At 51.1% G+C, this 26,542-nt stretch overlaps 9 protein-coding genes across 9 annotated transcripts; 3 read left to right on the top strand and 6 right to left on the bottom strand.

Annotated features, from left to right (window-relative positions):
• Positions 1–226: 226 nt before the first annotated feature.
• Positions 227–4,189, bottom strand: ncr1 (sphingolipid transporter NCR1; the record flags this gene model as incomplete). The annotated part of the gene is made up of 3 exons (XM_056702116.1): positions 227–330; positions 386–3,830; positions 3,917–4,189. The coding sequence occupies 3 exons, from the start codon at positions 4,187–4,189 to the stop codon at positions 227–229; spliced, it is 3,822 nt and encodes a 1,273-aa protein (XP_056551116.1).
• A 1,261-nt stretch (positions 4,190–5,450) lies between these two features.
• N7496_009201 (tudor domain-containing protein) lies at positions 5,451–6,518 on the bottom strand (the record flags this gene model as incomplete). The annotated part of the gene is made up of 3 exons (XM_056702115.1): positions 6,435–6,518; positions 5,607–6,354; positions 5,451–5,539 (listed from the first exon to the last, which is right to left on the bottom strand). The coding sequence occupies exons 1-3, from the start codon at positions 6,483–6,485 to the stop codon at positions 5,451–5,453; spliced, it is 888 nt and encodes a 295-aa protein (XP_056551115.1). The 5' UTR covers positions 6,486–6,518.
• A 2,143-nt stretch (positions 6,519–8,661) lies between these two features.
• Positions 8,662–10,582, top strand: yap1 (putative bZIP transcription factor AP-1/Yap1; the record flags this gene model as incomplete). The annotated part of the gene is made up of 3 exons (XM_056702114.1): positions 8,662–9,132; positions 9,190–10,358; positions 10,432–10,582. The coding sequence occupies 3 exons, from the start codon at positions 8,662–8,664 to the stop codon at positions 10,580–10,582; spliced, it is 1,791 nt and encodes a 596-aa protein (XP_056551114.1).
• Positions 10,583–12,164: 1,582 nt separating this feature from the next.
• N7496_009199 (uncharacterized protein) lies at positions 12,165–14,579 on the bottom strand (the record flags this gene model as incomplete). The annotated part of the gene is made up of 4 exons (XM_056702113.1): positions 12,165–13,971; positions 14,115–14,226; positions 14,285–14,438; positions 14,571–14,579. The coding sequence occupies 4 exons, from the start codon at positions 14,577–14,579 to the stop codon at positions 12,165–12,167; spliced, it is 2,082 nt and encodes a 693-aa protein (XP_056551113.1).
• A 729-nt stretch (positions 14,580–15,308) lies between these two features.
• Positions 15,309–17,535, bottom strand: N7496_009198 (putative glutaminase; the record flags this gene model as incomplete). Its single annotated transcript, XM_056702112.1, has 2 exons — positions 15,309–17,026; positions 17,097–17,535. The coding sequence occupies 2 exons, from the start codon at positions 17,533–17,535 to the stop codon at positions 15,309–15,311; spliced, it is 2,157 nt and encodes a 718-aa protein (XP_056551112.1).
• Positions 17,536–18,731: 1,196 nt separating this feature from the next.
• On the bottom strand, positions 18,732–19,867 carry N7496_009197 (putative NAD binding Rossmann fold oxidoreductase; the record flags this gene model as incomplete). Its single annotated transcript, XM_056702111.1, has 2 exons — positions 18,732–19,472; positions 19,541–19,867. 2 exons carry the CDS (start codon positions 19,865–19,867, stop codon positions 18,732–18,734), a joined length of 1,068 nt encoding a protein of 355 aa, XP_056551111.1.
• A 500-nt stretch (positions 19,868–20,367) lies between these two features.
• On the top strand, positions 20,368–22,476 carry N7496_009196 (uncharacterized protein; the record flags this gene model as incomplete). Its single annotated transcript, XM_056702110.1, has 8 exons — positions 20,368–20,408; positions 20,469–20,482; positions 20,625–20,777; positions 20,837–21,171; positions 21,229–21,955; positions 22,011–22,117; positions 22,178–22,277; positions 22,334–22,476. 8 exons carry the CDS (start codon positions 20,368–20,370, stop codon positions 22,474–22,476), a joined length of 1,620 nt encoding a protein of 539 aa, XP_056551110.1.
• Positions 22,477–22,744: 268 nt separating this feature from the next.
• N7496_009195 (AATF family protein) lies at positions 22,745–24,540 on the bottom strand (the record flags this gene model as incomplete). Its single annotated transcript, XM_056702109.1, has 3 exons — positions 22,745–24,233; positions 24,290–24,395; positions 24,465–24,540. The coding sequence occupies 3 exons, from the start codon at positions 24,538–24,540 to the stop codon at positions 22,745–22,747; spliced, it is 1,671 nt and encodes a 556-aa protein (XP_056551109.1).
• A 284-nt stretch (positions 24,541–24,824) lies between these two features.
• Positions 24,825–26,116, top strand: N7496_009194 (Mrp/NBP35 family ATP-binding protein; the record flags this gene model as incomplete). The annotated part of the gene is made up of 4 exons (XM_056702108.1): positions 24,825–24,887; positions 25,031–25,166; positions 25,270–25,389; positions 25,461–26,116. The coding sequence occupies 4 exons, from the start codon at positions 24,825–24,827 to the stop codon at positions 26,114–26,116; spliced, it is 975 nt and encodes a 324-aa protein (XP_056551108.1).
• Between the last annotated feature and the right edge of the window lie 426 nt (positions 26,117–26,542).

Below are 26,542 nucleotides of genomic sequence, written 5' to 3'. Positions count from 1 at the left end.
AGAGACAATTAGATGACAAAGAAACTACCCTACAAAAGATTACACAACGCCCAGTCTGCTCTGACAGCGCCTGTACCCTCCATCGGCTGTCTGTCTCCGTGGCTGCAGTCTATTGGCGAGCTCAGCAAGCCCAAGGCAACAACTGCAGAAGTCCGTGATCAACCGAAAGTAAGAATCAAATTTTGCAAAGAGTAAAAACAGTCAGACTATGTCGAGCAAATAGCGCTTAGTATTCATCAGAGTCGTAATCGTCATCCACCATCAACGAGCGGTAGCCTCGCGAAGCGAGGTTGGCCTCGAGGCCACCGTCTGCAGCTGGGTCGAGATATCCTGGATGTCATTAGTAAACAGAACATTCAGCGCTGGGGGAAGGGAAGTAACGTACCACCACCGCCAAAGTAGCTCAGAGCTACCGGCAGGAAGATAAGCGCGTGGGTAGCGGCAAACACCACCAAGGCCAGCCACACGCGGAAATAGTAGATTTCGAAGATCTTGCTTCGAGTAAAAGCCAGCACACAGACTCCAAGAAGCTTCGTCACTGTAATGCCGCTGAACACGCTCCCGCCCACATTGACAAGTGCCGTCCAGGCCCGGGCGTCCTTGCCGCGGAACTTGGCGGGGGCCTTCTCGAGAAGGGTCCGCGGGGGGAACATAAACGCGCGAGCAATATGCGCGCAGAATTCCACGCTGATTCCAACGCAGATGACCAGATTGACGAGTGAGACGGCGTTCAATGAAACACCAGCAATGGCCATCGTACCGATAATGTCGACCACGGTCATCACCACTGTAGTGGTGATAACTGCACCCGTTGCGATTGACCCGAGAATGGCAGAGGTCAAGACGAAGATGATGGCGACTGCCGATCCCAGGAGTGTACCAGTCAGTTGTACGATGGAAACGTACTGGTCGAAGAAGATATAGAACTTCGAGTACGGGAACACGTCGATCTTTTGCTCTTGAGAGATATCATCCGCAATTCGACGAGCCGCGATGTATGACTGGATGAAGTCATCTTGACTTCGCAAGGGGGTGTGGCTCGTTCGGAAATGGCTGGCGTTGATCATGGTGTGTTCCTTGTCAATGAGGACTGCAGAACTGTAAGGCGCCTTGCCCCCGAGAGGGCAGGTAGCATCGGTGGGTGCATCGATCCATTTCTCGGCGTAATGGATAAACTCGGGCCCAGTTGGCATTCCATAGAGAGTGAGATTCCATGGAGGGTTGCGACCTTCGAAGCAAAGCTTGCCATCCTCTTTGCAGCAATCCTGTTGGGGATTAAGCCAGTAGAAAAAGTCATCAACCCAGCTAGCAGCAGATCCTGCAAGGTAAGACACGTTCGGTCGCCTAGATTCTTGCTCCAGAACAAATGGCAAGGAGTATTCTTCGCAGGTCGTGAATCGACCACAGAGCTGTTGCTGGTGCTTTCGTTCGGTCACGTTGACGTTGCGAGTGACAAAGTAAACCGGAGGACCAGTGCGGAAATAAGCGTCAAGGTCATTATAGTATGAGATCAGGTAGGAGTCACTTGGAAGTGCAATCCGTTGATCCAGACCGAGAGCGACTTCTGGGATCAAAGCTAGGCCTGCAGTGAGAATACCCAGGAAGACGATGACGATTACTGCCTTCACACGGCGATCTAAGATGAAAGGAGCATATATCCGGCGGATAAAGCTTTGGAGCGCACTCTCTGCTTCGTGGTCATCGTAAATCTGTTCCTCGGGCAAGCCAAAGGAGTTCGCCTTCCGCACGGTAAGGCATGGGAAGCAGTCTGCGCGAAGACTTTCTACGCGTCGCTGGTTAAGAGCTAGTACAGAGATGAACATGGTGACCTGTAGAATGGCGTTGATGAAGACGGCACCTGCGGCGTACGCAGCAAAGTTCTTGACGGCGGGCATTCCTACAAAGGCGCCCAAAGAGAATGCCACAGTTTCCGTCAGGGCAGAGAGGAAAACACTGGGTCCAATTCTGCCGACGGCACGAGCAACTCTCTGATCAATCTCTTCGTCCGGATGACTGAAGTTGACACGCTCAAACTCATGGACGATCAAGAAGATGTTGTCAACACCCACTGCCAGAACCAAGAACGGAATGACTTCGGCAATGATCAAAGTCACTTTGACGCCGGCTGCTGAGAACAGCCCCACCGAAGCAGACACAGACATCAACACGATCAAAATACCAGCGATTCCAAGGGTGAACTTGGACTGCACAAGGGCATTGGCGGGATTCATTAAGAGAGACCGCCAGGTGACGGTGACGGACCCCAAAGCCAGAGAAGCATAGACGAACATGATCACGTAGCTGATGACCACGATCTTCGCATCCGTGTTGGTGGACTTGTTCAGCTCTTGCTCAAGACTGACCTCGGCGTTGAAGGAAACGCGGAGACCACGCTCAGCAGCTTCTTCCTGGACAACATTGAAGATGCCTCTAAAGCTATTCTCCCAGTCGATAGCATTCTCTTCACCAGTAGTTCCTTGGGGAAAGTTATTCACGACCCACGTGACGACTAGTGCCTTGGAATCCAGGACGTCTCCAGTGCTTTCGTATCCACCGAAGATCATCTCCGGCTTCAGCGGCTGTTGGAAGTCAGGGAGGCAGCTAGGGTCACCCGGAGATTCGGTACAGTGACGAAGCCGATCTTGCCATGTGTCGGGGTCAAGATTGGAGATAGAGCCCCCAAAGTATCCAGTTAACGATTGTACCACACAAGCATCACCCGTCGGTTTGAAGCAGACATCGTCCAAGTTGAGGCCCTTGTCCAGCGAAATCATGCGTCGCACACGAGACTCAACGTCAAACCACCATACAAGGGTGTCATAGTCCAGGACGGGTCCGCTTTCATTTACCAGGAAGGCTTGCTCGGCTCGGTAGAATGGTCCAAAGCTTTCGTCAAAGAACGCCTTTTCCTGAGCAGCTGGGGAAGACGGGCTTACCCAGAGACGCACTGGATCCGTTTCAATGGTAAACCGAAGCCACCCCAGGCTAAGTAACACCACCACAATGAAGCTAGAGACGATCGTAATGGCCGGGAAACGAGCACAAGCCCCACCAATACGGCGGAACAGAGCAGATAAAAGGGAGTTTGGCTTGTACACGCCTTGGGGAGATTCCATGTAGCCTCCGCGGTGCACAAGCTCCCCTTCATCTTCATCATCACTGGGAGTGGGGTCCTGAAGCAATCGCACACGCTCAGGCTTGCGGAATCGACGTTCCTTATATGTAACATAGCTTGCGAGTCCCATAATGAGGGTTAGGAATGCAGAGTAGATGACGATGACCGCAAATGAGAGACATGGCAAGAGTCCTACATGGCACGCGGCATGAGTAGATACGGCAGGCAACTCGGGGCAAACATCGGGACAGTCAACGCAAGAGCAACGATAGGCCTTGTCGGCGTCATTGCAAGCCTTGGGCTTCATAGACAACGCTTTCATGCCCTTGGGGTCGGGGCCGCTGGGCTCAGTGCGATAGTTGATTTGGAATGGACTCCCAAGGAACTTTTTGTCCCCAAGGAACTTCAAGAACTGTGAGTAATTCTTCGCTCCGCCACCGATAAAGTCGATGGCCTTCCCGCCGGAGGCACCATTCTTCACGCTCTTGCAACTGTCAAAGAATCCACTCTGGTACTCCTCGGACCATATGTTCTCCAGCTCGGTCACGAGTCTCTTGCCCGCGCGATTCTCTTCGGTTTTAGTGACATTGACGAAAAGAGACTGATCCGGTGAGCAGGTGAAAGTACAAAAGATGTCGAAGAAGTTGTGGCGGCAGGCTGGACAGGACGCAATGATACCCTCAGCCAGCTTCAAGTTACTCGAGAGTGCGTCGATCTACAACGAAACGGCGAACTCGGTCAGCACACTTGCTCAAAACTAGCGATCGCGCCGGCTTGGCCATAAACTGACCATGATCTTACCTGCTCATCGAGACAGCAAACGGGGCCTTCCTCCCATTTGGGTCCGCACAGCCCGACCAGCTTCTGCCTTACGTCGTCCTCCGGTTCATGAGCCCGTCCATTATCAGGGCAAGGCAACTCGCCGCCAAAGATCGATTGCTTCCCACAGTGTCCACGGATCGCACAGCGGCCCTTCTCATGGATCTTGGTCTCGCCCTGCGCGCCGACCAGTGCCGGCTGTGAGGCAAGGAAGCCCAACCCCACGAGCGCTCCCACAACCCCCAATTGGCGCATTTTGTCGGTACGGCAATCGGATTGAAGGGTCGTTGTGGTCCTTCAGGTCCTAGTCCGAGTTATCCGGGTCTCGGGATGAGTGACAGAGGTTTCGTTATCAATAGTCGGCACTCCAGACCTGCTCATGCGAGAGGTGGAGACAGCTCTACCGGTCGCAAGGCCGAGCTCGGACGCTGGAGGCGCAAGGGACAACAAAAAAACCAAGTCTGGCACAGCGAGTAGTAGTCGCAGGCGTGTTAGATACCCACAACCTCCAGCAACATGCAAAAAAGGCTTGAGGGGAAGACAGGAATGAAAGTGTTAAGGAAGTTGGAAGCTGGAGAGAGCCCGGAAGCAAGAGAAAGGCAACATGACGTGGGCTGGACCGAGGAGAAGCGGGTACCGCGCCCCGCCTAGTTCGGCCAAGACTCCAAGGACCATTGGGGCGAGTTGGAATGCCAGGACTACTCCTGGAGGTGTTATGAGATGGGCGCTAAGGCCAGGCACAACAAAGGTTCCTGCTTGTCGGGCTCGTATGTATTGTCATGCATCTGTGTCCATACATGAGGATTTCAAGAGAGGGTGATATAACGAGCTCGGTACTTTGCTGCCTGCCATAATGGCCTCCGACGAAGGCCATTCTGTTAGTTACACGAGAAGCACCGCGAGAAATGTTTCTGAGCAGATCATCTGACTTCCAGCCATGTCAGGTGGTTTTACTTTCAACCATTGCAACTAGCCTACCTAGATTTTGGTGAAATCTAATGTGATTTGTAAAAGGAGGGCAACCGATGAGTACGATTTGTATCTCTACTTTCAATAAATAATACTCAACTATTACTATTGGCAACACGACAAGATGCTGAATGAAAGGGCTCCACCGAAGCTCCGGCCAAAAAAAAAATATCAGGTGACTGTCTTGGGGCACGTCTCCATGAGGATAGGACCATAGAGCCACGTGCAGATCTGAAGCATGAATCACAGTTAGAATGCTACACAAGAATGCAAGGGTGGTCAACTAATGATAGATATCACTTCGTAAATGAAAATCATGAAACCCCCGGTAGAACCATAATCTATGGACACAAAACTCCGCTAGGCGAGAAACATAAAAGATGGCTTGATCTGCATCGCCGATCCAGTTAGCGATGAGAACATGAGAGGTACTCCAAACAAAGGAAGAAGGAAACTGGAAAGAAACTGGACATAACCATAGCCTGGGGGCCCACTGCTAGAAGGACCCTCACAGCTCGACCAAGGGGTCTGGGGAGATGTTGGCATCTTAGTAGCCCTCATCCTCAGCCTGATGGTAGACATGGCGTGTCCTCGCAGGGTCTCTGCGCATCTGTTGGCCGGATCCCGTAAATCCCACTTAACCAGAAGAGTTAGCCGCTGGTTCTTGACTCCACCAACCAACATGGAAAGATCCAATACATACCTCGTGCATTGACCGAGTCACCGGTACGGAACATGCTGTCCTTCTTGCCAAACTTGCCCTTGCCCTTGGCCGCAAAGTTTTGCCACTTATTCTTGCCCGCCTCTAATTCCTTGTTGGCCTTGACCTTGCGAGGAACCTTGGCCGGACGTGCGGACGCATCCCCGGCCTTGCTAGGGTCTTGACGGGCTTGGTTGGCAAGAGCGGGGTTGATATCGGCTGCCGCCGAGATCACATTGGCGTGTGAGATTGACGGCGGAGCGGGAGAAGGGGATGCTGAACTGCCTGAGGTTCCATCAGCTTTGCGCTTGCGAGAGTCATTGCCCGCAATGGGGCGGATATCCTTGGCCGTCAGGTTCTCGACAGTCGCGTACGACTTGAACGAGACCAGGTAAACAGGATTGCTTGATGAGCCGGTGATGGAGGTGATGCGAGCCGGATAGAAAGCATTGTCGCCCGAAACCCAGCGGGCGAGAACAGTGTCGTTGACGGAGAACGAGGCGGCTGGTGGAGGTGCGGTGGTGGCGGTCTCATCTGCCCGATCGAAGGTAGACTGTGACGGCCGCGAGACAGATTCTTTTGATGACCATGTCTCCTTGGTCGGTGCTGGGGTCGGCTTAGCTACGGGGGCGGGTTTGAGCTCGGCGATGGCAGTTTCGGTGAGGGTTATGAGTTCTTCGAGTTCAGTCTTGAGACTTTGCAGCTCCGTGTTATCGGGTTCTACCTGCAAGCTAGATTGGACGGTTTCAAGCTAGAGAGAAAGGGGCGACGGCAGTTAGTTGGGCTGTGCTTCATTCATACGGAGGGTAGACGAGAGGAGAGGAGACTCACCTGGATCTTGAATTCTTTGACCTCGGCCTCCAAGGCGGCGACGTCGGACATGGTGGGCAATGGTTGGGGGTGCTTTGAGCAGAAGAAAAGGTATTGAGGCAACCAGACAACAGATTGAAGAAGTCTCGACAAGGTCTCTTAGCCTCTGGGCGCTAGTCGATGAGTGGATATGCGATGTGCGGAGAACTTTCTGCCCGGCCAAAGTTGACGGGCTTGCCAAATTGCACGGTCATGTGATCTGGAGCCGCAATGAAGACCATGTCTGCGTAGCTTAGTACAGCATAGAGCCAGGCTAATCATCATAAAAATCCAAGAATGATGTCTATTTAGAGATTCTAAAAAGTAGTGATTGCTTGGTGTTGTACTCTTTGTGATGTACTTGGAATGGAATATATAGGATGTTACTGTACCCGAACACCGTCCATACATTAAGTACTCCATTGTCTGTCCAGTTTCAGTTAGCCCCGATTTGATAAGAACAAGATAAGACAGTCGCGATAAGCCCCCACGATCGACAACGAGGGGCTTGCATGCGAAACCGGAGAGTCTAAATTTGTTCTGCTTATTCTCTGTTTAGGCTGCAAGCTCGGTCCATTTTTTGATATTCTTATTCACGTGTACACTCCGTATATGGTACGGAAATACGGATAGTGGGGTTTGCAATGGTAGGAAAAATGAAGACGTCATTCAAGACAGGGCGACATAATGGAATAAGAAGCAAGGTTTTGCCACCTGGGTTCCAGAACGATTTGCTGACATGGAGGCTTGTTTGTAGTCGGATACGAGAGCCACTAGACGTTCATCCAGCCTACAGGAGATAGAATGCAAGGAGTGAACTGCACAACATACCATAGAACAGGAGAGTTAGAGACGTGGTCTGATCCTGGATCGGAGACATTGGCTTGAACCCGAGAGTGGGGTCAGACCCTGGCCATTGAGGAGGGATAAATGATGGATAAGATGAATCGTAAGCTATGGCACTCCTATGCGGAGTACGGAGTGCGGTATTATAGACAGCAGTCATACGGGATTGAGACTGATACTTTCTCTCTCTATATATATGGGTAAACGTGTCGAATCGAAGATATGTATTGTCATGCGGTGATGCTCACATATACTCGGAGAGAGTTTCAACTAGGACCAAGATGTAACGGAGAGTATGTATACGACTCCCCATGAGTCACTCGTAATGAAACATGGCGCTAGATAGGGGGGAGGAGACACGAGGGCTAAAAAGGACCCGTCTGACTGGACGGACCGTCAAATTAACGGGAACCGGAAGAAAAACTAGGTGCAGAAAATTGCCGTGAAAAGAACGAGACCAAAAAGTCGAAACGCAAGTTGCAGCAGCGAATCACAACGAACCCACCGAAGAAGATCGAAGGGAGAGTTGCAGGTTGATTTCTAAGCAGCTCGGGTCCGTCATGGAAACTCTTGTCGGAACCAGGCAGAATTAGGCAGAATCAGGCCAACTTAGGCCAACACTGAGTGCTGATCTCTGCCTCAGGCCCAACAATAGCTGAGTCAGCCCCCCACCACCCCTCCATGCCCCGCCCGTTGATTGGCTGCCGATGATCCGAGATCACCTGCGGTCGGAATTCGGGCCAATGAAGCAGCCGGTTTGTCCACCGCTCCAGAGATCGCCTCCTCTTTCATCATCTTTCCACTTCTCCTCATCTACACTACTCCGTACTTTCCCATACACTCCTTCCATACACCCTCCGTACAATCTCCATTACAATCCATACACTTCATACAATTCCCTTGACCTGCCTAGCCACACCCGGGCAGTGCTTCGATCTCGGGGCTTGGAACTTGGGGGGCCAATCTGCTAGTGCTTCCACCCCATTCTAGCCTCAGGCCCGTTTCTGCACCTTTTTTTCCCTTTGAATCCCCTCCACCTCTTCCCCCTCCTCCACCACCTCCCTATCTCGCCCTTACGCTGCCAAATCTCCAGGCTAGGAGAATCCTCTCCCCCAAGCTTCCAGGACGATTTGAATCGGTCTGAATATCCTACTATCTCTCACTATCATCCTCTTGATCTCAGTTCAACCATCTATCATCGTTTGCGGGCGGACCGCCCGATTATCGCTCCCGGTTTCCTTTCGAGCCTTGTCATTTCCCATCAAACTAATCTCCCCCCGTCAATCCTCCTCCCTTCTTGAACCGACACTATCCTGGACAATTTCACCCTGCTATTCATATCTAAACCCCACCATATATCATCATGAGCGACTACGATCAGCTCTACCAGCAGGGGCTCTATCTTTCCCCGGGCCAGCAGGATCTCCTGCTAGCTGCCCTCTCATCCAACAATCCCGCCCATAAACAGCAACCCCAACCTCATCACACCCCCCAGATCAAAGCCGATCACAGCCCAGACCATGCTTCATCTAATGGAATGAGTGGGCCCCCTTCGGGTGCGTTCGACAACCCACAACTCAATGGCTTTGGATTCGGGGAGGACGAAAGTCCATTCTTGGACTTCAACCCAGAGATCGACTTTGAGTTCCCGAACTCGGCAGATCTGATTGGCGATTTGCCTGGAACCGCTTCATCTGCCGAGTATGACATTGGTGAGAAGCGAAAGTCGATGGATGGCAAGTCTGAGGTGGACGCGGAGGAGAATGGAAAGAAGCGTCGGGAGAGTGAGGCCAAGAAGCCCGGCCGCAAGCCCCTCACCTCGGAACCCACTACGGTAGGCATCCACCGAGTTATGTGTAGGCGGTAGGGTTTTATTGACAAGACAAAACAGAAACGCAAGGCCCAAAACCGGGCTGCCCAACGGGCATTCCGTGAGCGGAAGGAGAAGCACCTCAAAGATTTGGAGACCAAAGTGGATGAACTGCAGAAGTCTTCAGACGATGCCAACCAGGAGAATGGTCTACTCCGGGCTCAAGTGGAGCGACTGCAGGTCGAACTCCGCGAGTATCGTAAGCGTCTCTCCTGGATGACCAGTGGTAACGGTATCTCAGCGATGAGTGCTATTCCAAGTGCTCATTCCCGGGGAGCGTATGGCCTGCAGAACAATGAGTTCCTCTTCGATTTCCCCAAGTTTGGTGATCTCCCAGGCTCCCATCTCTTCAATGGCCAGGCAAACAAGAACGATCAATCCAAGAACAAGGGACAGGTTCCTCGTGCTCCTGGAGTGCTCAGCCGTGATGGCTTGAACGGCTTGTCCGCCCTTGCTACCAGCAAGTCTAATTCCAGCACTCCAACCAACTCCAGTACCCCCACTGGACCTGGCAGCGTGAAGTCTCACTATGCTGGTTCCAGCGGTACTACTCCTGGCAGCACTACTTCCACTAGGGCTCCCTACAACAGCATCAAGCACTTTGGCGCTGCGACGCATGATACCTCAAATTCGGACTCCCCCTCGTCTTCGTCTGATTCGCACCAGTCTCAGCTACTCTCGTCGAATGGTACTTCCCCCGAGCCGAGCTTGAACTCTCCGCCCGAGGCAAAGCCCCACGACTCTGGTAACACGTGCGATATCCATGGCGGCATCAATGGTGAGGAATCTTTCTGCGCAAAACTTGGCATGGCCTGCGGCAACATCAATAACCCCATCCCAGCTGCTCGGGACAAGTCCAAGTCCCACAGTGTCTCGAGCGACCAGCCGGCCTCCACGGAGGATCCGGTCGGCTTCGATTGGCTCGCTCAACAAAATGGCGGTCAGTTTGACCCAGTCCTTTTCGGAGACTGGCGTGAACCACAGGATGCCGTCCTGTCCCAGGACTTTGGTTCCTTCTTCAACGATGCTTTCCCTCTGCCGGACTTGGGTAGCCCATCCCACAACCTCAGCGAGGTGGCAACCCAGCAAGCGCCCAAGAAGGACTTGATTGCACAAATCGACAGCAGGCTGGAGGAAGAAGTTGTTCCCGGAGAGGATAAGTCTCAGATGCTGTCGTGTACAAAGATCTGGTATGTTATTCTGCGCTTCGGGCGTACTCTATCTTCTTTCCTCTTTCCTCTCTCTTACTAACATGACACACAGGGACCGTCTACAATCAATGGAGAAGTTCCGGAACGGCGAGATTGATGTCGACAACCTCTGCTCCGAGCTGCGCACAAAGGCTCGCTGTTCCGAGGGCGGCGTAGTCGTGAACCAACGTGATGTCGACGACATCATGGGCCGTGCCAAGTAACAATACGCAAAGTTTCCTCCACGATGGGAATTCTAACAAACTGGCCCGTCCTACCCTTTTCACGACTCATGCAATCCTCATTTCACGTCCATTGAATCTGTACCACGTTTCTTTATCCAATCATACCCATCATTGAATGTCATTTGAAAAACATACGGCGTCATCAAATATAACTCCAGAACAAATCACGACCAAACGTCGGCCGGAGACACCACAGCGCTCGAGATCGAATCTCGATTATCATGTCCACGGCATACCACTCGTTGGTCTTTTTTGAATTTCCAGAGAACTTCTGATCTATTTCCATTTCTATCAAATTCTTTTTTTGATTTATTGTCTTTTCTTCTTTGATTCTTCTCCTCGTCTCTCATTCTCCAGTAGTTGTGCCTTTCATATCCTTCATGCGTGTGTCTTTTCTTGCTTCCATCATCAAGCCTGGCGAATGGAGACACGGGGGTTCGTCATGCAGGTGGACCATCATTGTCTGGCCATACACAACGGCGCCTGGATGAGGCGGCTCACAAGTCCGACCTCATTGTAACGGAAAGGAATATCTGGGTTATGGGCGAACTGGAATTTAACTAGGCCTTGGTAGTTTGGGATGGCTTGCGCTCCTTGAAGTTGGATATTGCGTATATCCTTGTACACAAACAAATTTTACGTTCAATTACGTCTTTAGGCACTTTCTCTCGATCTAATCGTGATCTAATCGTGATCTAATCGTGATCTAATCGTAGTTTTCAAGCCAGGTGGCTTGGTACATCAGAGTTCTAGCATGCTTAATTGCCACGTGGGATCCGAATTAGAGTGCTTTTTTTAAGCTTGTCTTGACCACACCCAGCCACATAGCTAGAGAAAAGTAATTCCCTAACCAATTAGTGTTATGTACGTTACATGAGCCTAAACCCTCCAAGTGGGATCAAAGTGGGCGAAAAGGACAAAAACAGGACTGCATACGCCAACATTGGCTCGTTGGGAGTTTAGTCTGCCCTTGAAAGTACGATCTAAGCTACTCAAAATGCCCATCTAAAATCGAAGCTGGAAGGGTATCGATGTTTCTTCTAGAGAGAAGAGGATAATAGTAAAGTACAAAGAAAAAACGGGGCAAGAAACATCAGGGAATGGGCAGATGGTAGAATTTTTTTTGTCATTCTTTTTGTTTTTGCTTGCGTCTTCCACTCTCTCTGTCAAAATCAAACGCAATCCTCCGACTCACTCGAGTCGATCGTGTAGTCTGTGTTTCCAAGCGCCGACGTATCCTTTCCGGTAGGCGTTACGGGAGGAATATGAAGGCATCGGAACACAACTTGAAAGCACCATCTTGCTAAAAACGGAACGGGGGTAGGTGAAAAAGGGCAGGGGGAATTCGAAAAGGATCCAAGGGGGGGGGGGGGGGGGGGGGGGGGGGGTCAATAAAGACACAGGAGAATGAGAAGATGACGCGAGAAAATGGGGGATGTTGTGGCGTAAAAAAATCGAGATGACGAGGGGAAGGGGGTGTAGGCGAAGAAGGTGGTCGAGCATCCTCGACAACCCGAAAGGAGGAAAATCAAGAAAAACAGGATGAGCGAAACGTCAGAGACTATGAGTCACCACCAGAGGGGGTAGGCTTGTCGCCAGAGGGAGTTGATGGGGCAGGGGAGTCAGTTGAGCCACTCTTGAAGCTGCCACCACGACCTCCACGGCCACCGCGGCCCCGATCACCGCGGCCACGGCCACGGCCGCCAAATCCACCCCGACGAGCACCCTCACTGTCACTGGCGCTCTGGTAGCCACGCTGTCCAGCGGTAGCACCACCACGGGTGCTGCTTCCCCAGGTGCCGGCATTGCCCTGGCCGCGGGGACGTTCCTCGAAGAACTTGAAGTTAGGCTTGCGAGGGCCGGAACCAGCAGTTGGCTTCTTGTGATCAATGGGCTGACGATCGAGAGCCGCCTTGGCGTCCTCTACTGTTGGGAAGGTCACAACGTAGTTGAACTTGCCATACTTCTCAATCTTAAGAGCCTTGGCCTGATCCTCTTCAGGGAGCAGCTCACGAACTTTCTGTTCGCTGTCGACATTGGAAACGAAGAGGCCGTTGCTGGGCTTCTTCTCGCCACGGGGAGCGGGAGACTCGCCAGTCTTCTCGTGTTGAATGGTACCGTTAGCGTCCGCACCAGCAATCTTCTCCTCGCCAGCAGGCTGAGCAGAGGTGGTGGCGGGGGGCTGAGGGCTTGCAACCTTGGGGATAACGGGAGCGGGAGAGGCACGAGCAGGCTGAGCCTTGGCCTGACCTTGTTGCTGACCAGCGGCAGCGCCAGCGAGAACAGGGGGAGCTTGACCGAACTGAGGGGTGGAGGCGGCGGGACGACCACCAGCACCAGTGGGGGCAGGAGAGGCGGTAGTAGCAGGCAGAGCACTGGGAACGGGTTGAGCACCACCAGCCGCAGGCTTGCCGCTGCGGTGGGCGAAGTTGAAGCCCTGAGCACGCATTTCAGTCGCAATACGACCACCTTCAATCTCCAGGACCAGATATCCAAAGGCCGCATCCGCAAGGTTGAAGTTCCACATGTTCTTGAAGGCGCTCTCGTCTACCTGACCAGCAGCATTTCCAGCTGCAACGGGACCGCCGAAGGGGTTACCACCATTGGCAATCGAAGGCATCTTCTGCACCACATCCAAAGCGTTGTCCAGCAGGGTCTTCTGAGCCTCGTTAGAGGAGATGGCCGATTCGACCTCACCCCGCACAGTCTCCCAAACATCGGTGAAAGATGCCTTTGAGGCAGCGAGCTTGCCGCGATAGTGGTCGAGCGAAGGGTTGACGGAGAATTCGTTGTAGGAAGATCCGTAGCGGAAGTGCAGACCAGCGGAGACAGAGAAATCGGCTTTGAGGGTGACGGAGAGCTGGTTCAGCATACCCTCACGGGCGGGCGAGGCGTGGGTAACGAAAACACGAGTCTCCGATGGGTCGTAAACTCGGTTAGCTGTGTCGATGAGCTCACCCATCTGCAGCAGGGTGGTCCACATGGTACCCTGGCCACCGGCAATCGTCGTCTTTCCCTCACCATTGTCGAACAGCTTATGCATAACCACGGCACCGCCCAATCCAAGCAGACGCAGCTTGACACCACCAATGTCCAGCAGCCGAGAGTTGGCCTCGTCGATGATGTGCAGATTGTTCACCTTGTACTCGCCGGAACGGAACTTCTCCAAGACCCGAACATCTTCGCAAGCACCCCAAACTGTGTAGACAGGGACATCAAGGGTGATGCGCTTGTCGAGGAGCATAGGCAGCTCGGAGAGGGGTAGCTGGTCCGGAGTGAAACGCTGCTTAATCGACTGCTGAGGGGGGACCTGTGCAATTGTGCGCTTCACGTTTTCGGGGAGGAGGGGGGGAATATTGGGCAACATGCTTAAGGGTCCTGCGCGAAGACGAAATAAGGTTAGCTTAGCCCCCGATTATTGTGAATTTCAAACCGAATGTCGTGCAAGTAATGGCGATGTCCCATTTTGAGACCCAAGGACTGAATTCAGCTTGATTTGAGGTGCACTTACTTGTCTGCAATGCGCTCTAGCGAAGTGTCATCATAGAAACCAAAATCACCGGTGTGGATGATGTGGTCTGCGCGAGCTTGCTTCGCCAGATCATTCAGAGACTTCAGGTTTCCTGCAGTGCGAATCAATTAGCTTCGCCCAGTATCCAGTCGTCAGCGTGTCAATCATACCTCGCACGTCCGCAATACACAAGATCCGAGTAGGCCCACTCTGAATCATTCTGCCGTTATTGGGGAGCAGTGGCACAGCTCCGGGCGCCGGACCGGACGGGGTCGCACCGTTCGAGAGGGGATAGCCTTGGGCACCGAAGTTGTGTGGGCGAGGCTAGACGTGAAAGAGACGGTGTCAGTGAAAGTTCTTCGAGCTCAAGGAGCGGTATCGTAGGGTCAAAAGTCGGGTATCCAGCTCAGTGCCGCAGGAGGGGAGACACGAGAGTCAAGACAGGAGGGAACTCACAGAAGCCATCGAGTGTGGGAGAGAATGAATTAGAGAGATGGGAGGATATGGAGGATTAAAGAAGGAGATGGGGGGAGGAGATGAGGAGAAAAGGAAGAAAGGAAGAAAGGCGGAGGGGGTGAAGAAAGTCGAAGAGCGACGGAAGATTCACTGCGCATCGATGAAGCAACTGGGCAGGCGTGACAGCCAGATTAGGTAAGCACCCCTGGCGCGGGTCTCACAAACAAACTTCCTTTGCGGGTTTGGAAGAGAAGAGAAAGATGAAACCGCAAACACAAACAGACTCAATTGAGAATTTTAAATCAGTCCATAGAAACTTCAGTTAAAATATATGAGAGGTTGAACTCTAAGTTTACTTATAGTAGGTAAAGAATGCGGTATCCGCACTCTAAGCCGAACATAGTCGTTACTAGTCATGGATCTTTGATATAGCTCTACATGAGTTGTCTATTGACCTACTGACTTAATATGATGAGGCTCAGATCTTGACAGCACTATCCAGGCCACATCTTTCCTGAATCTGAAGCTTGGAACCCAAAAATTGGACAGTATGTTTCAATATCACTGGTTTAGCCTCTCAAGGTATTCCCACCACGGCCTTGATAACCTTAGATACAAGACACAATTCATCTATGATCGGCAGACATAGGACAATTCAAATATTCTTGGAAAAAGAATAATATTGATATTGACTAAGACTATAAAACATGGCAAGTCCACACGGTATGTCACTACTCATTACAGCTCACCAGCAGGATCCATGAACCTATCATATCTTGACCCACCAGTACCGTAAGCTTTGTGGGTCGATATCGATGGAAGAGAATTAGGACCCTTCAACGCCAGTAATGCAAAATGACCACCAACAGTTGGACGAGCACGACATAGAACTGGAACGCCCGGCTCACTGCCATGCGCAGAGGTAGAAACGTAGCGATCTGAGAAGGGCCAGTTATGTTTTCCATTGGTCATAAATGCCCACAGGTCATCGACAAACTCGTCGCGTGTACTTATTTCAAAAGTACCTGCCAGCCACATATTCCAATCGGACTTAGCCCAGTCTTGTCTGTTATCCAATGCCACGCCATATTCCCCGCGGACGGTCGAGAAAAACTGACTCCCCATTGAGTATGCTTCTCTAGGGAATGTCTCTAGACCCAGTAGCACGTCTGGGTAGAGATTGTATGGAATCTTCCATGTATTTGGCATGTCAGGGTATTCCAGCACAAAATGAGTGTGGCGCTCGTCTGTGCCCAATCCTTGTCGGAAGAAGATATCTGCATGATCATCACCAATCTGAGAATACTTCTGATCTCCGCTCAGCTCTCCATATGCCTTGATGCCAATAGCCGCCTTGATGGCTAGGTTTGTCTCATTTGCTAGGGGACCAGCGGCATCGTTGGACGAGAGCTGCTCGGCAATATCGATGCTATTTTTGACCAGATAGTCGGCATATTTTTGGAATACACCCATGTACTGGTTGATCCAGCTTTCGTCACCCGTGGCACGAACATACGCAAGTGCCAGAATGAGCAGGTTCCCACATTCTTCAATGGGCATGGGCTCTGCTCGCTGATCATCATGACCGATGGCATGAGGATAATGAGATCCAAGGTCGTGAATGGTATAGGGGAGTTTCCACCGACCAGCATCCAGGTACAGCATCACGGGCTCCAGCAAGAGGCGAATCCAATCAGGATCCATCACCCAGTATATTGGGAAGGCTGGCATAATAATGTCGATTGTATTCACGTTTCCGTCACTAGAAAGCTCTTTGATGAAAGCCAGCGCCCGATCAGTGTCGAGTGAACTGTTGGGAATTGTCAAGTCGATGCCTCCATATGCTTGACGAGTTGACAAAGCCACAATATCTGCATACTTAGGACCGGCAGCGGCGGTGGCAAAAGCCGAGAGTTCATCATCCAGTCTCCAAGATTCCAGTCGAGCCTCCTCAAAGTCTTCCAAGAAGAATGAGAGTGCTTCGTGAGTTGTAGGATATTCCGATCGATAGAAACCAGTGTATGCATCGCCGAGGTAATTGATCGCTTCCTCTCTCTCATAACCGACAGCAAAGGTTACAGAGGCGCCACCGACGATATTCCCCAAGTCATGTGCAAGAGCTACAACACTTTGCGCGGACCACGCGGATTCCTCTTCATGCAGGTTGCCATTCGTCGCAAAGGCAGCACGGACGACCTGAGGAGGTCCCGCAAGTGCTGAGAGGTTTCGTGAGCCTTCCGCACGAGAGGCAAGAATAGCATGCCCCCACAGAGCCATGTCGCGATCTTCTGCATATCGTGGGGCATCCTCAACTGACAGGGTGTGGAACAGCAGTTTGCCATGTTCTTCGAAGTCGTGGACTGAGCGATGTTCCCGGCCAGTCCACCTCCCATCAATGTCCGAGTAGATCTGAATATCACGTCCCCATACATGGTTAACTTGCACGGTCAAATAGCCTAGTTTGCATTGTCCGTTAGTGCCCAAAACGAGCTTGTGGAGCATGATACTGCCTTGCATAGGACTTACTGAAGGGGAGCGATTGTCGTAAATAATTCGATGGCGAAACCGGGGAGAAGAAGTCCAGAGTGAGTGACACTGGTCCAGCCATAAGATCAAAGAGCGAATGGCTTGATGTGAACTCGGCGCGTCGCACGGTTGCTGGGAGTATCGAGCTGGCGTCCAGGTCGGAGACGCCCATCAAACTATACACTTGGCCATCGATGCGCACCATCACAGACCAACCAAGATCCTGGCCTGCCCAGAACTGGGATTCAGCATAGGGAAGCCGATCGACTCGGTCTGCCGGCATCCATGTCGATAAGTATGGGTTACGAACCGCCAACGGGTACGATGGTGGCCGAGCTGGGTGAAAGGCGACTTGGGCCTGGTCATTGCTGCAAAGAAATGATAAGAGCGAGGAGCAGAGGGAACTCAGTCCCAACTGCTTCTGCAGGTTAAAATGCATCTCTTGTAGGCTGTAGATACTGCCTGTTTCGTTCCAGCTCGGGCGAAGGATCGCAGCAACGGTTGGTGATGGCGAGCTCCTGCCAACTCTCGAAGTATGCGTGGCCGATAAATGGATAACAATAAACTCAATCAATAACCTGGCCTTGGTAACTTCCTAGTTCCCATGGTCAGGAATATTTAAAAAGACAAAAGGAAACGCCCCTTGGGGACCTGCCGATCGTGCCAATACTGTGGCGTCATGAGGGGATCGGAGCATTCCCCACATTCTTCTCCACTCCGCATGGTCATCAAGCTGGGCACAGCGGATGATCACACAGTACTGGAGGATAAGTGTTGCATGTATCTATTTTCTGACCTAGGAAGATCCCAGTGGAGCCAAGTCCACCAATCCCAATGTATCCTCCAACGAGGCCGCGACAGCCAGCGCCTTGGGTTTCGAGGCTTCGAAGGGGTTGTTGCGTACGACTCTGCGGGGGAGTCTTAGCGTCAATTAGCTCGTTATTAGATTCGAAAACCCAGTCACTAGAAGACGGTGAATGTTGGGTTTCATTCGACTGTATCTAAAATGATAGATCTGTGCCACGATCTATGTACATAGATAGATCTTTTAGACTAGTCTTGCGTCACAGATGCGGCATACGGCGGACGATAGAAGGTAAACTCTTAGTTAGCGATTTCAGCTATTCTTTATCCCATATAATCTATGCATTTCCTATATCCCCCATTGAAAAGCGATTTTACCACTGGAAACCGATTAAAAAAGAGTTAAATCAACTAACTAATAAGATTACTTAAGCTGAAATTGAAATATAATCTATAATCTTATAGCTAATCTCCTAAATCGCCTACGTTAGTATATATTTGACTAGTAAATAGGGCCATAGATAACGCTTTAGTAACGAGCTGTGTGACTTATAGTATAAGCTACATAGACGTACGTACGTAGGTAAGAGGGGTTTGGGATATTCGGGTAGAGCGTATAGGACGGTGGAAGAAGCGATCAATGCACTCGTAGGATTTAGGAGTTTTGGGGAAGTCCCCTCTATCGTCCGTCGTATGCGGCAGGAGTATAGCCAGTGATGCAAAGGAGCAACAGCGATTTCTCTAGTAACACTATTTCTTCCAAATTCTTATATCCTAGTGAGAAATACCAGTACCTATGAAAACAATCACAAAATACAAACAATCCCCATTCTATAGCTGAGCCTTTTCAATCCGCCGGCCAATCTCGTCAAAGTGAATCTGCTGGCCAGTAACCAAGGCTTCCTGGAGGTATGCACCAATCTCAACTGCCTTGACAGCATTGGACAACTTCATAGGAAGTGGGGTGTTATCAAGGCAAGCAGCAGTAAACTCATTGGCCTCCTGCACAAAAGCGGCACCGAAGCGACCGATAAAGTTGGGAGGAACCTCGCGCGTAATACCACCAGAGTGATAAAGATTGACAAAATTGCGCTGAGGGTTGCTGTTAACTGCCAACTTGCCCTCGGTGCCGATAATCTCGGTGGTATCCTCTTGGCCATGGGCCATCATCCGCGTGCAGTAGTAGTACGCGATCTTGCCATTTTGGAATTCCACAATTCCAACAGCGTTATCATAGTCCTTGTGCTTCTTCAACTCGGGCTGCACCGCGGTAATTCCATGGGCAGAAATGCTCTTTGGGATGATGTCGTCGCCGAAGAACCAGAGGGTCAGGTCGATATCATGGACAGACATGTCGACAAAGACACCACCAGACCAGGCGGCATACTCCACATAGAAGCCCGAGGGGTCAAACTTGTCGCATGTCTGGCTGCGAATGATAGAGGGTCGGCCGATGAGTCCTTGTTCCACCTTTTCACGAGCATCCCGGTAGGATTCGTCGAATCGCCGCGAGAACCCACACATCACCTTCAGATGAGGCTTCTTCTTAGCAGCTTGAACAACAGCCTTGCACTAAAAGTGAGAAATCCAATAATTAGCTTCAATTCCAGAAAGTCAACATAGGTCATAACAAATCATACCACTTCGACATCGATAGAGAGAGGCTTCTCGCATAAAACATGCAAATCACGCTCAATGGCCTTGATGGCCTCGTCGGCATGCACCGAGGTAGCAGTCCCAATAGCGACAGCCTGGAGACCGGGATGTTTGAGCATCTCATCATAGTTGGTGTACAAGGTCACTCCATGTGGCTCAAGGTTCAACCTTCCCCATGAAATTTCATTTGGATCGGGGGTAAAAGCTGCCACTAGTTGAGCACGAGGAGTTCGTTGGAGGAAGTTGATGGCATGAATCTTGCCGACACGGCCCAAGCCGGCCATTCCAACCTGAAGTTTTTGGATTCCCATGATGCTCTGGAGTTTCGTGCGAAGTTATGAAATGGAAGAAGGGTGTGTGAATGTTGGTTATTTCTCTCGATTCAAGGGTCCTGGGGCGATTTAAATATGTGAGCGCAGGGCCATCTAGCTGCTTGTTGATCAGACATCTTTCTGTTTATTCTTGAGCCTGGAAAGTGTCTCCATCATCTCCATTAGAAACCTCAACGACGGGTTGGGCGAATTGTCTAGACTAAACGGAAAGAATTTCTAAAAGCGCCCGAAAAGGTAAATTGGGAAGCTCCCCCCAACCGCTTGCTCAGTGGTGACCCACTCAGTCTTAAAATAATTAGCTCGTTATAGCGATAGATAACCGACCTTCATTAAGGTATTCCAGGCCCACTTGGCATTCGGTCTCTCGATAACATTCAAATGAAACTGTGGAGACCCGCTTCCCCGCACTCCGGAGAGATTTGCCTCTGAATTGTCGAGGGCAATTCTGTCCCCAACTCTACGCCTCTGGCATAATCCAGATGCCCACTCGACAGAAGCGAAGTCGGCTGGTTGCAGGATGGTATGTCCGATCATCTTTCTACTAGAATAATACAGGCTGACCAGATCCACAATAACATAGTCACCGATGTCGCAGTAAGTTCATGCACGAGGATTAGGGTTTCCCCAAAAGAGCGTTTACTGAACAAGTCGCTTCCCCGTCCTAGTTCGACATTTGAAGTGTAAGATTATTGATTCTAGTGGAACTTGAATAAGCCGGACTAATAGCTCCCTGCAGGTGATATCGACTCTAGAGTCTGCCAGCCCTGCCAGGATGCAGGATCCGAATGTGACCGAACCACCATTCGTTTCCGGGATGGATTGACACTACCCGATGGTATCGATGGAACCTTTCCAGGTCAAAACACCTGGCCACAGGTGCGTGGAAAGGGTATGTCACATCCCTCGTCTTATCTTGAGCAGCTGGGACCCTAGCTAGAAACCCTATAGTTCGTTTCCACGACGAGACTCCTGAAATCGCCAGCCTCTACGTGAGTTCTTCAAAAGACGATGCTATTCTGCCCTACCAAGGTCTCAGAGAAACATCTCTCGAGGAACATACCAGTGTATCCCACCCTCATGGGAACTTTCATCTCCAAGAGCCCCATGTTGAGAGAACATCGGCTCTGTCACCACAACAGCAACTCGCGAACAATCTCTCTCCTTCTAGCCAATCTCTATATTCTTCTCCATCCAGGCCACCAGCTAGCTCTCAAAATCTACATAAATTCACGCAAAGAGAGGCCATACTGCTCCGCAACTTTGTGGAAAACATGGCACTTTGGGTATGTTTAGGCAATCCGCCGTAAACTATGGACTCCGTCATCTAAACTTACTCACAGGCAGACATAACAGACCCATATCGCCATTTCGAATCCGAAGTACCAGCCAGGGCTTTAAAGGAGCCAGTCTTACGCTGTGCCATATTTGCATTCTCATCACGGCATCTGAACCGACAAAATGATAGTGATCCAGCCGAGGCTTTGCAGTATCACAATGAGTGTGTGCAACTGTTAATACCAGCGCTCTCTGAGCCAGAGCACATTACCGAGGATTTTCTCGCAGCTGTAGCGATTCTCCGCCAGCATGAAGAAATGGATGGTAGGCCCTCTCAGCCGTACTCTACATTCAACATCGCAAGGTCTCATTTCCTTCTAGGCGAGGATCACCAGTTCCATCTGACAGGGACAACACACATCCTCAATTCGGTACAAAGCTTCGGCTCATCGGGTGGCCTCGGTGAGGCAGCAGCCTGGTTATGTCTCCGTCAGGATATCTATGTGTCGTTGACTACCCAGCAGCCCCTGCGAACCAACTTGCAGAACTTTCATGGCTCGGATATCTTCACTAGAAACGACGACTTTGCCTGGTCCAGCAGAATGGTTTTCTTGCTAGCGAAGGCTCTTCAAAGCTCCGTTACTGATGTATCCCCAGACACTGCGATTGGCGAGGAGGTTGAAGACTGGTATACTTCAAAGCCGTATACCTTTGAGCCAGTGAGAATGGTGGCACGTGGATCTGAAATTGATCATCGATTCCCCACAATCTGGATGCTTTTGCCAGTTCATGGTAGGTGGATGCTACTATTAACTGCTAACAAATAGTCATGCTGATCAGGAAATAGTCATTGGTCTCCAGTATTACCACATTGCGAAGATTGTGCTAGCTCTATCAGCATCAGCCCCAATAAACTCTGCTTACGAAAACTTCCGACAGACTCGACAAACCGAAGTGAGTTTTTGGCTACCTCATTTATCATTTGAAGTTGATTGACAAAGATACCTCATGCAGAGAAACATTCGTTATCACTTACTCCGCATTTTAGGCCTAGCCCAGTCAAATGCCCGAGCAGAGAACACGCTATTTACCGCGCGACATAGTCTGGTAGCATGTAAGCATGTTTGATTCTTTCTCCTACTATTCATCTACTAATCAACTTTCTTGAAGGGGGCTGGGTTCTACGGCATCGCAGCGACCAGAAAGCAGCTGAGTGTCTATTGCATGATATGCATGAAAGAACTGGGTGGAACATGAATACTTTGATCCGATCACTCCACCAGCAATGGCAGGATGATGACGAAAGCAGCTGAAATTGACTGATTTCGGACGAAACGTCTTGTCCGCCTTTCGTCCCACTCTTAGATTAACATGATAGGGTTCAACTCAAAGTTCACGTTTGAACATCGGGTTTCAAAGAACATTTTAGGAGGACCCTGGAACGTAGGATATGTAGAATAACAAGGAAGGATTGAGTTTCTCTCCTTGTTAATAGGAAATTTTGTAGTTATGATTGGGATCCAGTGTTCAGGTATGATAATGATACATGTACAAGTCGTAGCGCTATCCGCGTGAATAGAATCAGCTGCGGAACAGACGCAATCCACCCTCCTCACGATCCTCATCAGACTCGGCGTCACTGGCACTCTCGTCTCCTTCGCCCAACAAGCCACTTGCTGATTTACCCAGCAAAGAAGCGAAGAACTCATCCCGGGCTCGGACTGTCCATGAGCCACGGTCCTCGGGGGCCATGAAATTCTGCAACTTCTCATGAACATTGAAACGCATTTTGCGGCCCTTTGAGGCTCGTGTATCAACGCCTTCCTTTCTGTTCTTGTCGTTGCGCATACCGGTAATGGGGTGAATTGGCAGGCGGGATGGGAGCTGGTGGAGGGTATCGAGGCCACCGGTCATAGCGTCGGAGGAAGACATGCGTTGCTCGACGAGATCACGAAGCAGCGATTGATAGAAAACGGTGTCATCGTAAACTGGTTCGGGAAGTCCGCTAGGGGCCGAGCCATTGGAGACAGATGTTTGGCGCGCACGTTTGTTCGCACGATCGCCAATCTCTGTAGCAACATGCGCATCAAGGACGGCGGTGATTGTCTGAGTTCCAGAGGCAGAGCCAAGCAGCTTTCCGCGGGCATTGGGAAGGGAGGTCGCGGTACCGCGAAGCTTGGAGGACCACTTGTCGAGAACGGCTCGACGGTGAAGGAGAGACTCGGACTCCAGACTGGACATGCGCTCCCAGAGCGAGGTAGTCGAGGTGGAATTGGTAATAGGATCTTGGCGCTTGCGCTTTTTAGCTCCGTCCTTAGAATGGGCGTCGGCAAGAGCAATGCGCAGTTCTTCCAGTGTAGACCAAAGGGCGAGGGCGGCATTTTCAGCAGACTTGATTGCCTCCGAGTTTCTCTTTTCTTCACCACCCTCTTCCTCTTCCTCTTCTCCAACCACACCCACCATCTCGTTGATCGCTCCCAAGCCCTTTTGCAACTTGATCCTACTGTTCAACAGTGCATCAAACGTGGTACGTTGCTCCTTGACAGCCTTTCCTTTCGCCGCATCTGCTTTGGCAGCTTGTGAGATAGTTGCCGCAATCGTCTTCTGATCTGACGCCATTAATCGCCGCAGCTCATCTCGATCAGCATCCCCTTGCTTCCGCCCACTGTGATCATGGATAGCCACGTGGTCGTCAGTGACACCGGCAACGCGTTTGCCTCTCGCGGTCGACTCCTCGATGGAGTCGACTTCATGGCCATCTTCCTGCTCGTCATTATGATACGAGTCCTCACTGCCTTCGTCCTCGCTCTGGTCACCGTGCGAGTCATCGATTTCTTCTTCGGCCCCCGCAGACTGCGGTAATTCCTCGTCGCTCTGCGACTCTGCCCCCTGGGGTTCCGACCCCGAGTCGGAGTCGCCATCATCGTCCTCATCGGACGTAAGCCCATCGTCGGTACGTGCCGCAAAAGGATCATCGTCACTGTCAGCCTCTAGGTCATCTCTGCTAACACGAGCGCCGGCGTATTGCTTTCCCAGGTCGATGGGCTCTTGCTTTCGAAGTTTTCCTTTGCTGTTTTTGAACCTTAGCAACCGTTGATTGCTCACATGTACGTTGACTTCACCTACCCCACAGATTGATAGTGCTCTCTTCCAGCATTCAGATCTGACGTTTTGCCAGCCCCTTCATCACCACTTGACTGCGCATCGCGGTCAATGTCTTCGGGGTCAAAGTCTGGAACAAGGTTAGCCCAATTTGGCTCACCACCAAAATCATGGGTAAGTTCGAACAAAATTCACATACCCTTGGGAGTTGGGTCTTCAAGATCCGCGAGCTGGTCTGCAAGCGACCGCCCAGAGCGGGGTTTACCAGGAGCCATGATGTGTTGGAAGGTTGGCGAGAGAGCAACTTCTCTCGGCCAACTTTTTTTTGTTTATCCGGATAACGGAATAACTTTCTACTTACGGACTAGCGCCTGCTATCCGTTATCGAGGGCGGTGACGGACGGTGAGCCTAGCTGGCGGCAGAATTGTTATTCATCTCCGCGGGCTTTTTGTTGCTGTTCCATTGCTCCTCCTCAGGACTTGCTTCAGGACTTGTTGTGCTTGCATTTCGTCCGGACTTTGCACTCTTACTAACATGATTTCCTCTCAAGCTCACACAATGACAATCTGCCGGAGGATGTTCTCGACCTCCCGGTCCATCCTCAGCCATGACAATCCTCTGGTGAGTGTGCTCTAGCTCCCACTGTCTATATCCAGTCCTCAGGTTGCTCGTTGGGTGACTTTGGAGTATCGCATACCCAGTCTACATGCACCCAGCTTCACTATTTCCTAATCATGCACATTACTAACTTGCTGCTTCTCTAGGGCTTGCCTCGTTCCGGTACTCCCCCGTCCTTTCCCCGTCGTCGTGGCCTGCCTCAGAAGCGCACGATCCGAGATGTCAAGAAAGTGGTGGCTGTTTCCTCTGCCAAGGGGGGTGTGGGTAAATCAACGGTTGCGGGTTCGTGTTATCCTAGTTGCCGATGCAATCTTTAGATTGGCTCTCCTGGTCATTCATCGTATATGAAGCTCGAACTAAGCTAAGTAAACATTTGTGCGACTAGTAAACCTTGCCCTTGCCTTTGCTCGCCGAGGTATCAAGACTGGAATCCTTGATACCGATATCTTTGGCCCGTCTATTCCAACTCTACTCAATCTGTCTGGCGAGCCTCGTCTCGACGAAAGTAAGATCGCCATAATCCTCGCCATTGGACCGCCATAACTATAGGCGTTTACATCAGCTAACTCCCAATAGATAACTGCCTCGTCCCCCTTACAAACTACGGCCTCAAGTCCATGTCAATGGGCTACCTCCTCCCTCAAACACAATCCGATAGCCCGACTGGCGAAGTACCCATGGATACAACCCCGATCACCTGGCGTGGCCTCATGGTTACGAAAGCCATGCACCAGCTCCTACACTCAGTCTCCTGGGGTCCACTCGATGTCCTCGTTCTGGACCTTCCACCTGGAACTGGCGACGTCCAACTCACTATCAACCAAGAAGTCATCATCGACGGCGCTGTTATCGTAACGACCCCTCAAGACATTGCGCTCCGTGATGCAGTTCGTGGTTTCGGCATGTTCCAGCGCATGGACGTCCCCGTCCTCGGTATGGTCCGCAACATGGCCTACTTCGCATGCCCGAATTGTGGTCACCAAACTCGAATCTTCTCACACGGAGAAGGACATCAGTCACATTGTGAAGATCATGGCGTGGTTGCAGAGTGCAAGCGACTCGGCGTTGACTTCCTTGGCGACATTCCCCTCGATGCACAAGTGTGCGAAGATGCAGACCGTGGAAAGCCCACTATGGTCGCAGAGGAGAACGTCGAAAAGAGTGTCCGACGCCAGGCTTTCCTTGACGTTGCTGAACAGGTGGCCAACAAGATTGGCTTGGACTGGCACTAAACCGCCAGTGGCCTGATTCTTTTCACGATTGTATTATTATGAAGATTCCCTGCGTGGGCGTGTACATCTTACATTCTCCCTGATCCATTTCAACCAGCGCTGGTGGCCCACACTCTGTATTTTAGCGTTCTTATTCTGTACCAACAACTTTTATTTCTCCAACCTCTTCTATGTCCGCTTTCAGACATTCACTTCCAAATAGAGGGCATTACTCACCGTAGTCCACGCTGGTCCTCCCTAGTACATCTATAGAGGTTTGAAAGACTCGCGAATTTGGGCAAGATCAAACGTGTATCCTTATGAAGAGATTACAGGTACACCTCCCCAAAACTGCATGAGTATACAAATCGAATACATTCAATAAAAAGACAGTAGTATGAGCAGCAACCATTGTCGCCATTGGAAGGGTATATATAAACGGAGAAA

Source organism: Penicillium cataractarum (genome assembly GCF_028827025.1).
Source record: "Penicillium cataractarum strain IBT 29864 chromosome Unknown utg000008l, whole genome shotgun sequence".
NCBI lineage: Eukaryota > Fungi > Ascomycota > Eurotiomycetes > Eurotiales > Aspergillaceae > Penicillium > Penicillium cataractarum.
Note: the sequence above shows the minus strand (reverse complement) of the source record. Positions and strands in the feature narration are given on the sequence as shown.